The 13,859-nt window shown below is 39.1% G+C and overlaps 1 protein-coding gene across 3 annotated transcripts in view; it reads right to left on the bottom strand.

Annotated features, from left to right (window-relative positions):
• Positions 1 to 13,859, bottom strand: part of galnt9 (polypeptide N-acetylgalactosaminyltransferase 9) — a 116,903-nt gene that overhangs the window by 3,108 nt on the left and 99,936 nt on the right. For all 3 annotated transcript variants that reach the window (XM_044110754.1, XM_044110753.1, XM_044110752.1), the window contains 3 exons: positions 10,616 to 10,801; positions 8,396 to 8,533; positions 4,024 to 4,119 (listed from right to left, as the gene is read on the bottom strand). In XM_044110754.1, the coding sequence (XP_043966689.1) occupies positions 4,024 to 4,119; positions 8,396 to 8,533; positions 10,616 to 10,801 (420 nt within the window). The remainder of the gene's footprint in view (positions 1 to 4,023; positions 4,120 to 8,395; positions 8,534 to 10,615; positions 10,802 to 13,859) is intronic.

Here is a 13,859-nt window from a genome sequence, read left to right as displayed (position 1 = left end):
AAACAGTCGTAAGCGATCTGAGTTTTCAGATGATTTCAGATTCAAAGTTCTACTCAAGAAAAAACAAAATGCTTTGTTGAGGTTTCCTCTGGAGTTTAGATAAGAATATTTTAAACACCGACCGATTAAAAATAATGCTGCTATATTCAATAAGTCAGCTGGGGTCAGAGTTCTTGATCTCATTTTGTGCAGCTATTTGTCATCCACCGGTTGCTATTCAGAGTTCAAACTGTGGCTGAGAAACCAAACATCCAGATAGGCATTTACAGTTTATATTTACAGTTATATTTAAAATGAGGCCATAACAGATAATTTACCAAATTGAAAAAACAAACAAAAATATGTTTTTTTTTTAGTAGTGAAAAGGACTTGTGTTTCTATTATAAACAGACTGTATTATAATTCATGATCTAAATGAGTTGTAAGAGGTTTAGCTCGGAAGTCTGAACAGAACTTAGTAGGATGGGAATATTAAAAATCAGAATAAAAAACAAGTTGTGGCCCGAATGTCCATCAATATCAGGCATAATTTTAAGTGTAGAGTAAATGGTGTGATGTTAGTAAATTTCCATTTTTTAAATGTCCTTTCATTGTGTGGTAAGTCTTAAGGTCAAATTCTAAACTAACCAGATATTTATTCAAATAGAACTTTGTAACACTTTACTCAGCTTCAAAGATAATTCAAAAGGCTGACTGACTGAAGTCAGCATATAGGAATAAGTCAGTGTTTTCTTTTCTGTAGTTTTCTGAAGTTTGAATCTGCAAACAAACACTCAACACCTATACAAGTGTGAACTGGTTTAATCACATTGACAAACATGCACAGTCGTCCTGGGTTCTGCTTTTGATAAGCTGTTAGAAGATATCACACACAGACACACACACAGCATTCTTTTTGACGTCTGAGCCAAACAGTTGAAAGAGATAAATCTGTGAAGTGTTTGAGTTGCAGTGCAGCTCTCTTCTCTGTGTCTGTGTGTCAGCGTTTCAACTGCTTCTAACCTCGCTGTTAAATCATCTGTTAGCTTGAAACTTACCGTAATTTCTGGACTATAGGAGCACCTGAATATAGGCCGCACCAATTAACTTTGAAAAGAAAAACATTCACGTGTCACACTTATTACATATTGTTATATTATTTCATCATATTGTTTTTATTTATTATAATTATTTTACTTTTTATTTTTCACCCTTAATTAACAAAATGATGTAAAAAAATAAAAGGTCTTTTTGTGTCAAAATGTACATCTGTATAGCCACATTAGTAGTCTGAAAATATTTGTCATTCATATCAAAATGTATTACATACAAAAAATATTCTGTTAGTACAGAATATATTCTGTACCAACATACAGAATATGGATGTTATTACATATGTATGTAGTAACATACATATGTAATAACTAACATATGTTAGTATGTAACATAGTTGGTAACATATTTGGTATGTTACTAACTGTGCCATTAATATGTAAGTTAAAAGTAACTAAGATGCTAACATATATTAGTATGTTGGTTGAGTTTAACTAACATACATGTCTGTACTACCATATTTTGTTAGCTTTACTAATAAATTAGTATGTTATTAACATACTAATTTATTAGTATGTTACTAATTAACATACTAGTATGTTAGTACTAGTAACATACTAGTACTAACAGTATGTTACTAGTATGTTAGTTAACATACTAGTAACTAACATACTAGTATATTGCTAACTAACATTCTGTTCTTTAGAGTCACAGCTGTGACATAGAAGCATTGTAACATTTATTGTGCGTTTTTAAAGTCTTTCACGAAGGAGAGTTTCACCCACTTACTGTAATGTTAATAATCCCACTTAAATGGAATTGAATGTTTCACAAGCACCAGGTTCATCTCCATTTGGGTCAGCAATAAAGTGGTCTAAAGACAATCTAAGCTGCCAGCCTTCTTCTAAAACTCCATTTAATAACAGAAAATAAACATGTTTGTGTCAAGAGCGGGCCGCCATTATGTAAGTTGGGAAAGAAAGAGATAAAAAAAAATGCATAAACAGCAATTTGATAACAACCAGAGCTGGATTCTGCTTAATAAATAGAAAAACACTCACAAAAACATCCAGTTTGGCTTTTATTTATTCTGGTGTCTAAGCAAAGTTTTTGCTGAGCACATATCCATTTCTCATCTGGATGTTTTGGTGTGCTTCTTTCACGCTCTCTCACCTTGAAGTGCCCCAGATTTTTAGTGTTTCATTTGCATCCTGAGCATATTTACAAAGTATCATTATACAGTACAAAGAGGAAAAGGTTTTGTTTGTCAGACATTTATGCCTGATTATTTGATTGTTGTGTTTCCAATACTATCTTTAAGTAAAATCCTATTATTTAATCTTTGTTTTAGTTGGAATTCAATAAACTATTGAGCACAATCTGGAATTATATTATTAGCAGCACAAAAATATATGATGTATTGTGAGGAAGGTAAGTGTCCACCTCTGGTTCCCCTAGCAGAACCAGGCAGTGGACCCATATGAACCAACACTAATTATAATAACAACAATAACAAAAGACTTCTAGTTACACATCCTCAGTTGGTGAAAAGTTTGGGTATTCGGATGTTTCAAATCTTTACAATACAGTCCCATTAAGGAGCTTTCATTTGTATCCCAAAGTCATTAATTCAGTGCGACAATGTCTGCAAACATACGGCAGAGTTAAAAATAACTTTGCTCGGCTACAAGAACAACCAGGAGTCCTGAAGCAGGTGGGGCGGCCCCCACAGAGCCCTGATCTCAACACTCCGGCTTCTGATTAGGACGACTTGAAGGGACCAAAAGAGACTTTTCAGAAATGCCAAACACCACTGGACGAATGTGTGTCTTATGTTCGGGAAGTGTAGTGCAGATATAATCACATGCGCCTACTTTTAATGCATTCTTTGAAGTGGAACTAATAGGGTTGAACTGTGCTGGATGTAAGTTAACCTGAATCTTGCTGGCATCGTTATATAATAAAACTGAACTGATCTGTGTGTAACTGAGTTTCAAATGAGACGGGTTAAGGTTTTTTACAGAACACCCTTAGATGCATTTTTTAATAAAACGCTCATATGAGCTCAACAACAAAGATGTTTAATGTTTTTAATCTGTTATTTCGGTGAACCTTTGATCATTCATGTAACGTTTCTATAAAAAATACTTGCTGACATTTGCACTGAGGACGTATATGCTTCCTGCAACATGTAATATTCTCTGCAAAAAAGCAATTACATTTTTGTCAGGTTGTACAAACCTGCTGTAGCGATAATGCATTCTCAGCTTGCACAGTATGATTATGTGAAATGCATGTAAAGGATTTAAAGACACCTTCTGATCTGTATTTGTCAGATCAGAGCTGCTCCTCCCAGCGTTTCTTACAACGTCTGCAGGATCACAAGATTATGCAGCAATAATCTGATTCACATTCGTCTCCTCTACACTATGGCAAATTTAAGCACATAAAATTCTGTGGCATTTGTGAAGTTGTACATCCAAAAAAAACCCCCAATAAACTAACAGACGTGTAGGAGATGAAAACTAAGTGATTCCGCGTATGGATGAGAGTTTTGCATACACCACCGTGCTTATTTTAGTTCCTTATCAACCGGATTACTTGTTAGAGAAGAAAACGTGTTGTTCCGCGGTGAACGTCTTCAACAGATAATGTGTGTGGGCGTCCACGCTCGTGTAAAGAGAGAATCAGTGAGCCGCACACTTCTCTCCTGCCACCACTTACAATAGCAAATTTGATTTTACTCTCCATAAAGCATGAAGAGGAGAATAATTATATCAAATATTTTTCAGGGGAGTACAAAATCTGAAATTGAAGGAAAAACTTTTTAATCAATGGCCCACTGACGCTTTGAAGGATTTTTTATTATATATATATATATATATATATATATATATATATATATATATATATATATATATTTATATATTTTTTTTTTAAATGATAAATTTCACAAAGGCTAAACAACTGATGCAGGAAGACTGCCCTGACCTGGGAGGACATGCCGTGGCACGGGTACAGGATGGCTTTGTCGTCGTCCTCGGAGCCCTGGTCCAGGCAGTAGCCGCTGGCTTTACTGTTTCTCACCTGGAAGGAAAACCACAGGGGACATTTTGACTGACGGGAAAAATCCAGATCTGTTTCCGTCAATGAAGAATTGAAAAGTGAAGCATATGGAAAGTGGAAAAGACCCAGAGATAACCCTGGAAATCACTAATTAAGTGTCTCATTATAGTTCCTGCCAACTTACTGCTGTTCTGGATCATTCAGCTGAAAGTTTGATTTTTTTTGTTTTGTTTTGCCAAACTTACAACACCAGCCTTAACGACACACTTAAGAGTTATATATTAACATCAGGGGAATTCATGTTAATATATCAATTCCCCTCTTTCTTTCTATCTGAAAGAGAGCAAAGCCATAAATTTAAGTTAAATAAGTAACTTAAATAAGTGCAGTTACTGGGAACGTACATCAAAACAACCCTTGGTAGCGTTTTATGTTGGTTAAACGAAAGGGGAACACTTCAGACTTTTTGAAGTAAAGTTCTGTTGAAAGGTTAGAAGCAGCTAATATGTTACCTGAGAAATTCATTTAGTATAAATCCAGATTAGTTGGTCCCCCGGGGCTGAAACGAATGGCTAGTCTGGAGGGTGCAATGGAGGGGATTAAAAGGGATTCATGCTTCAAAAACAACTCCAACCTTAAAAACATCGCAGCGGTTCATGAGAAGGACAGTAAAAATGTTTTCATGTTTGCACTCAGAAGTGGATGCTTTTTAAAAATTTTTTATAAAATATGGGAAATAGAAATAGTAGGCGGTGCGCCAGCAGTCATCTTCCTGAGTGAAACACTTGATACTAGTTTAAATTAATGTTATTTTAATGATTATCACGCTGCCTAATTTATCTTTTATTTAGGTATTCTGACTAAAACACTTTTGTCCTGCTGATAGTACATGTGTTATTCATAAACTATTGTGATGTTTTTTATTTTTTGTTTGTTTTTTTGGATTGTTTGTTTTGGACTAGCTGTTATCTTCAACCTCTGGGACCAACTAATCTGGATTTATAATAATTAAAGATGACAAGAGAGTTTTCACTGCAGGTCTGACATTAAATCCTTCCTTCCTTTTAACAGTCTGGTTTCAAAAATCCTGAATTAAGCCTTAGAGATTCCTTTCCTTCAAACCAGAGATACTAAGAAATGTTCACCAGTAAATAATTATTACTAATAAGGGTTTCGTTAGATGTAGAAAATGTACGGTACATGTAATATGCAGAAGCTACACACCTCTGTTAAAATGCTACGATTTTCAATGATAAAGTATGAAATTTTCTTTCCACAAATATGATACAATATTCTGTGAAAAAGTGCAATGAAGCAAGTGTGCACACCATTATTCTAATCTATAGTAAAATTCAGCTTTGACTCTTCTTTAGGAATAATTTATGTACAAACTTTCAACCCTGGTAAAATCTGATTCATGTCACTTCGATGCTGAAAGTCTTCACCTGTAGTTTTTAAGCGGCCGCCTAAAGGCTTGTGGTTGATACTGGCTGCTAATCCGAGCTGTTCATAATCTCATTCACCTTAAAAACAACCTAGTTCCATCAGAAGTAACCCTAAGCATGATTCTGCCAGCTACTTACAGTCCAGGTGCGAAACAGGCAGAAGCTTTGTTGTCCTGTGTAGAACACAACACAAATCTTCTTATATTTGGCAGACATTCCTGCTGCTCCTTCAGTGTTATCATTAGTGTGCCATGATATAGGATGTTGTATTTTTTGTTTGCAACCTTTGTCTTTGTTGATGTTAGCTAACTGATGCAAATCAGAAAACGACAAATAAACAAAAAAAAAAAAAACTTGCTCAGTGGAAAAACGTGAAAAAGACAACTTATGAACAACATATTTAGAGTAAAAATATCCTTCAGTAACCATCAATGCATTTTATAATTTAGCCTGCGACCAAAATATCCATGGCGTCCGTTTACATTAATATGCTGCTGAAGGCCGGTCCATTGTCTATTTCTGACATTTCCTCCCTGCTCTGCTTCCTGTAGGTCCACGATGGCTTATTCACACAGCTGTCACAAGCCTTCAAGTCATCCCAAAGGCCCGGCCGTGATAGGATGTTATCATGCAGTGACCAGTCCCACTTCTGTCTCGCTCTCTCCTCCAGGCGAGATGATGGCGTGTATTTACGGTGGGCTTCGGTTCACTGTGATTTGAATGTGTATGGCTTCATTTCCAGGTTGCGATACATCCATCATGTGGCTGTGGTCGGGGGAAGGCTCCACTAGGCCGGTCTGGACGGCGCGGCTTAGTGCAGCGAGGTGCTGATGCTCGGTGACAGATGGGACAAGAGTCTGCAGCGGCCGCTGTGTGGCTATTTGAGGCGACGCGACCGCTTCCCAGCTTGCTGACAGATCTGAAATAGTGCCACTTGAGAGGATGCCACTCTGAGAAATCCATTAGCCGGGTACTGGAGCACAAAAAAACAAAAAAAAACAGGCGGCGGAGGAAACAAAGGATGGTGTGAATCGCCCGAAACTTGTACGAATACAATCACGACGTCTGCCGACGTGGTTAGACCTTCTGATTTTTTTTTTTGGCCCCAAAAAACGACGTGTTTCAGCAAGTCTGCAAACGACGTCGGACTCAGAAGTGGGCTCAATTTTTCAGTCTGCCATAAAAAAAGCTTCTTTTCCCCCTGACTGTGCCGGGTGCTCAAGCAGACACAAGACAATCAAGCTGGAATGGAAAACTAATAAGTGTTTAATTAAAACTCATTATAGGGAAATTGCATCTAATTTTGTGTAGTGATGTTGCTCTGTTAAAGCTGCAATAGAAATTTACCCTAAACCTGAACCATTGGAGTCATGGTGTGTGTCTATCATTTGAGAGGTGAGGACAAGGCATTCGGCCTGTCGGTGTCATATTGTCTCGCTGGTCAATGTCTTGTCCATTTGTTTAATTATTGCTTTATTTAAAAAGGTTATGTTTGATTTGTTTCCCCACAAAGGTACAGGGGTGCCTCGGTTCTTAATGTGATCTATTATTGGCAGTAGAAGGACTTTCTGGTTTGGCAAATTGGGGAACATTTCAAGTTAAACGCTGAAGAAATCGCAATCATAATCACTGCCACGATGGCAACCTTACATTCTAACAGAGAAACTTAACTCCTACTAGCCTGTCAAAAACTGTTCAGGTATGCAATATTGCGAAAAAATATTTTCCCCTTTACAGGTTTTTCCACGTTGTTTTGCAAGATTCTCTTTTCTTCGGTCAACAAATCTGGATCGGGTGTGTGATATCCATGTCGATATGGATATGGGGTTCTGACACCTTGTCGAATTTGTGGAACAAAGAAATATCCTGATCAGAGTCTCTTCTTCACAAATATCTGATCCAACCTGTCTCATCTAAGGATCAAGTTGATTCTTTAAAGATTGGAAATCAAACAGTAGTGATGATTTAAAGAGTTGAAGATAATTTTAGAAAAGGACCGTCGTCTATGTGGTGTGCTGATTGTTGTGCTTGTGTATCTTTCCCAGTGACATTAGTACTGAGGTAGCCTGGTAAAAACCAGCCCGTTGTTGAGAAACGATTCCTTCCTGGAGGATTGGACTGTGTTAAAGTTTTAAACTTACCCAATCGCTAACATTTACCCGTGACGTATGTAATGCGACAGTTCAACGCTGTGAAGCTTACCGAAAATTGCCTGAGCTGTAAACAACCGTCCTCCACTGCGCAGAGAGAAGTGGCAATCCGAACGAGACAGCTGTTAATGTTAATTCAATATTTGGAATCAATGTCAACATGCTACCATTGCTAAAACCACAGACAGACGGACTGTAATTCTAAAACAGTGAAGAAAATCCAGCGTCACAGTGAACGGCTTCTCCTTCTGTTCGCTGATTGGTCCGGTAAAATAAATCTACTGGAGAAAAATCCGAGTCAAGGGGAGAAAGACCAGACGGTGCTGGAAGCGAAAGTTTTGTTTTTTTTGGTGGAATTGCATAGGAAAGCAATAGCCAGGTGATTTAAGGACCTCAGAGAAAATTTTCAAATGTTTTATGTATTTAGCAGCACTGTGACCTTGACTCATAGCTTGGAAATCTGGCTTCAAACATGTCTTGTTCCCAAAAACATCTTACTTTAAAAGGAAAATTACAAAAAAAGCCTTTGTAGAGCTCATTTTTATTATTGATCATTTGCTGAATCAAATTCTCCACCTTTGCTTTATCATCCTTTTTAAAAACAGCTCCCTTTTATTACTTCACCTGCAACAGAATAACAGCTTATGTTATGCTTAATTTAACATTCAGTTTATTTCCAATAACAGCAAGCGATTCTCTCACCTCGCCATATGTGATGGTGTTGTTGTAGATCCGCATCTCTGGGTAGACGTGCTCCAGGTACCAGCGAAAGCTTTGACATTGCATCCTTTTCCTTAAGGCCACGCGCTCTGAGACATCGCCAAAATCAACTCCCGGGTTCTGTCAGCGTGTGGCGCAAAGCAAAGACAAAGAAAGGACAAATTAAAAAAAAAAAAAAAAGGTCAGCTGCAACACACAGTATAGCAGAGTCATCTGCAGGAAAGGAAGATGCAGGAGTTATACGGCGTTGAAAAGACGCCATTAGCATTTAGGCAGGAGACGGACAGATGCACTCGTCATGTAAGACCTTCATTGTTTCTCCATTAGACATGATCTGTACTTAGCAGATTTTAATCAGCTGCTTGATTATGAGTGCTCACGTCCAGATAGCTTTATAGAGGACGGTCTCCGAATTGACTGGGGGAAGGCTCAGGAGCTGAAATGCCTCAGGCCTTATTCTGACACACAAACACACACACGCCTACACACACCCACACACCCCTACACACGCATGCCTGCACACTATGTGCATATCAATATGTGCTGCATTAATGTGGACTCATATGGAAATAAATGCATTGTGCACCAATCCAAAATCAATATCTGTATAAGTCCAGAATATGAAAATAGTTCTACATTGGGTATTGGTGATACCCAATCCATAAGGGTAGATCTATTCAGTCCACTTCTATTTTTGTGCTCTGAGCGACGTCATGCTTTATTATTTATTTTTACAATATTTTTAGAATCCCTAATTGCACTTTCTGAACCGGTGAAAAGAAGGTTTGTTGCAGTTTATTTTTGACTATATTTGGCCAACGTAGTCAACCTATTGTTTTTGTCAGTTTCAATTTCTTTATCATTTATTTTACACTGGCTTTTATACTAGTGTTTGCGCTGACTGAACAAATTAAAGTTGTTTTGACATGTTTGACCAACCTTGTGAAGCTAATGGTGTATGAAAGTGTTCTGCACTGGTGCACAAAACACCAGTGCAGAACTGAATCAATTTTTAATCCAGTGAATTTATACCCGTTTAGAAAAACGAAACATCTTGAGTCAATTCAGTTCTGTTTTTCTGTTACGGATCGATGTCTGCCGACACTAAACCTCAGGTATCTGTATCGGTATTGGAAGTGGAAAAAAGTGGATGGGTGTAGGTCCAGTTAGGATGCACAGCCACCACATCCAAAGAGATTAATACACACAGCAACACACAAATCTGCTACCAGATGCTGTTTCCAAGAAATGCCTTTTCTGCGGCCAGCTCCGAAGCCCGCTTCAAGTCTGTGTCAATAATGAATTCCAGTTCGAAATATCCATTCGCTTCTTGGCTACCAACACACACATTCAGATTCTCAGAGCTGCTGTTTGGTATTTGGACTCAGGGCTGCCCACTGTGGCGAATCATAAAGCTTTCTCCATTCAAAGCAATTGTGCTCTCAGCAGGCACCTCAGACAATAACAAGGGCGTGTGAGTGTGTATGTGGGACTTTGGAGGGGATTTGATGAAATAATCGTAGCGTTAGGTCTTTACAGTACACAAAATAACTCCCCGCCACAGGACAGCTGGGGTAATAACATGCCATGCCACTGAGTTCGGGAATGGCTAGTGCATCACCTGCCACCTTTTACTCTCCCCTTATGTACCTCCACTACTCCTGCTGGAATCTGCTGATTCTGTCCTGGCTTTGATGTGGTTTCATTTCAGAAGAGTGTATATACATATGAATGTAAATATAGTAGTTACACATAACTAAGCGGCAGCTGCTTATTAAAGTTTTCAGGACAACACGTTGTTTTAAGAAGCATTTTAAGATTTGAGCTGTCCTTCATTTATAATCATCTCCTTCTCAGCGCCGAAGGAGGGAATTAGAATTACATTCTAAACTCTCCATTAATAAAAGCTGCTGTTTAGTAGTTTGCAGCCCATCTCAGTAGACTCTTGAAGGCAATTATGCTAAACTGACATGAGGTTTGTTTTCTTTTCTTATTTTTTCCTCTCGTCTGATTCAGCTCTTCTTTTCCCCTCACTCGGCCCACCGCCAGTGTGAAGGTCACGGAGGATGAAATCTGAATTTTGAATTTCTATCGATCGGCGTCTCACCTGGCCTGCGGGTTTGAATGGACAAGTGAGATGTGAGGAGAGGGGGCGGCCAAAGGCTGCGTAGGGATTAAAGCGTGGAGTGAAGAGAGGCTCACGTTCATGGGAATGTTCCAGGCCATGTAGACGTGGGATTTGTATTCGTCCATCCACACCTCCGCCGCTCTCAGGGCGTTGCGTTTGGCGTAGTAGTCGATGTCGTTGTTGTAGGGCTTCTTGGTGCGCTCGATGTGGGCGACCCGGGCGCACGGCAGGACCTCCATGCTCCCCCCGCACTGCCACACCTAGACGGCACAGAGAACAGAGAGGAAGTTGTATTTTCATCAAATGCGGCGGTCCGAATTGACGTTTACACTGCAATTATAAGTATTTGAGAGTTCTCCTGATTTGGCTTTTTTTTCCCACAATAAATGTAATTTAGACCATCAAACAAAAAAAACAAAAAAAATTAGACCAAGATAATCTGTGTGAAAAAAAGTGATTTACAAGTAGACAAAAAAAAAAAGTGATAAAAATAAATTAACACTTCTTCCTGTGCTACTTTTGTCTCCTGGAGAAATTCACCGCTCCCAGTCAGAAACGACCAATCAGAACCAAGTGGAAGGTCTTGGCGCTGTCAATCATGCTCGTGTAGCTATGCTAATGGTGGAGAAGCAACTGATTGTTCCAGAAAAACCATTTATCCACCGACACGGTGGCCATGATAACTAGCCCACATAGAGAGAAAGGGGGAGCAGCGCATATACAAGCTTGATTGGCAGTGCTCTTGTCTTAAAACATGACTGCTGGAGAAAGGCACCAGTCCACCACTACACCCTGCAAGGACAAGCAGGAGCAGACACTTTGTCACCACTCAACTTTTATCTGGTGTAGCAAACAGCTGGGAACTAACAGCTTTATCTCATAGAGCAACTTGATGACACATCTGAAGTTGCAGCCCAATTATCATTAGAACTATCATCAGTTTACTATAATTGCCAACATTATTAAAAGCGCTATTATATTATTGTCATCTTAAACATTACTACTGCTATTCTTATTTCAGTTCTTATTTGAAGTGAGTGAAAAAGCAGGATGGATGTTTTATAAAACCCACCTACATCTCCGAGTCCCAGTCCTGAGCGAGTTACTAGTGACAACCAGAAATCCCTATTACGACGAGTGTATGGCACAGAGAGTTATATAAGAAACCAGGCACTGCATAAATGTCACCTTTAAAAGCATCAGTCAGCGCAGAGAGAAATAATTGATTGTAGTCTGAGGGATGTTGTGATCCCCGACTACATGCTCTGGGTTGTGAAGCAGAAAAGTCATTTCTCAAAGCCATGTAGAAAAAGAAAAAAAAAAGAAAAAGATAAGAGAAAAAATAACTCTGCCAAATCAGGGCCCTTTCTTGAAATAAAGCGTGCCTGTCTGGGAATGCGCGTCACGCTGGGGTAAAGAGGCGCAGCAGCTGCATCCTGACACAGTGGCGCCATAAGGCCAGAGCGTATGTTAATGTTCGTACAGCTACGCGAACTACCGCCGCCTCCCCATCACCTACTGTGTCCTAATGATTATCACCACAATGTGCAACAGATGCTGCCATTCATTAACATCTCTATGACCCCCAAAATGAAACACGCTGCACACTGTTTAAGGAGAATATCGCTGGGAAAATATTTTCTCCACCTATATCAGAAAAAGGGGAAAGAAGCCCCATGCTGAACCGGCAGCATTTATTTAACGATCGGTACGTTAAATACAGCTTGGAAAACAATGCTTCTTGGACGCGAGAAGGCCGAAGCTGAAGTTTAGTTTTTACAGGTACATATTAAAGCTCAGCTGGTGCTTTTCTTTTCCCCTGGGGAATATTTTTGGCCGTAAAGCAGCAAACGTGGGACCGATTCAGAGTCAGCGCCCATTTGCATTTTAACAAGGGAACTGTCACCCAGGGTGACTCACTAATGCCGTCCTGATGGTTGTAACAATGGATGTTTGCAGCGCAACTGAGCCGGAAATATCAGGCTTTGTACATCACAAATATGTTTGAGTCAGTTGCAGTGTTTTAAGTTTCTATAGTTATCACTTTTAAAACGATTTAATTTGCTGCCACATAAATAGTCATATAATGGCGTGAGATGCTTAAGACAGGGGGACGTCTGTCTTTCGCAACTTCTAATTATTCTAATGAACAGTTTCTTCTGTTGTGATGCCTTTGTTTAAATGAGATGCTATTCTACACCCTTACAAAAAAATCCCATGAAAATCACATGTGATTTTCATGGGGTCACATGTGGAAATATGTGATTCACATGTGAATCACATGTGATTTTACCACGAAACGTTCCAAAATCACACGTATTCATGTGCTTTCACATGTGATTCACATCATTCACATGTAAAATTTGTGTGAACCACATGTGATCACATGTGACTTTCACATGTGATCACATGTGAAAGTCACATGTAATTTTCATGGGATTTTTTTGTAAGGGCAATGTTGTTTAATTTTGCAAACCTTTTCATATCCCCAATTTATCTCGACCTTTTCTTGCTTTAATGCACTTTGTTGGAGTTTTATGGGATAGATAAACACACCTTAGTGTTTTTTTATGTATATAATATATATATTGTAATACTCAAGGAGGCAGGTGCCCTCGCATGCATTTGTTGTGTTAGTAAAATCCATCAGAGGTATCTACGCTGTTGTTCTTTCCCTGAAACCGTCTGTATCAGCAGTGAAGGAGTCTGGGAGGACTGACCCGAGCCGTGACACCTCTATTGACCAACAAACCCCCTCATCTTCACCGCTGATCTGCCGCCACGACTCCGGTCTAAAGAAAATCCATTAGTGCTTTTGAGTTAATCCATTTTTCTTCTGCCTGTGATGCAGTTCCCTCCCCACATAAGGCTTGGCGATTGGTGCCTTTCTCATGGACGCTGGTACCATGCTATTTTATTGTTTTTTTGTTAAGTCCCTGCAGCTCCTATCCGTCTCCCTTGGCAACAACCCTTGGCTGTGTAATGCTCTCTCTATGGTCCTTTATCCCCAACCCCTCCGTTTGCTGTGTAAAAAAAAAAAAAAAATCAATAGCAGGAGTGTAGTTAGTGTGGAAGTGTATGTGGTAACTGGGTATGGATATATGTACGTGCCACTCGTGGATAATTGTAAATGTGGATATGCGTAATCACAGTTAGCAGTTGGCACTTAAATAAAATTGCAGATCAATACCCTCCAGAGCTGTTCTCGAGGGTCGGGGAACCTGTCAGGAAACGACGCGCGCCAAACTGTAAATGGTTTGTTTGAATCAAATTAGGCCTCAATTTGTTTTACTGAATAAAAATTAAAGAGCAATTATC

The sequence above is a fragment of the Gambusia affinis genome, linkage group LG03 (genome assembly GCF_019740435.1).
Source record: "Gambusia affinis linkage group LG03, SWU_Gaff_1.0, whole genome shotgun sequence".
NCBI classification, from domain to species: Eukaryota; Metazoa; Chordata; class Actinopteri; order Cyprinodontiformes; family Poeciliidae; genus Gambusia; species Gambusia affinis.
Note: the sequence above shows the minus strand (reverse complement) of the source record. Positions and strands in the feature narration are given on the sequence as shown.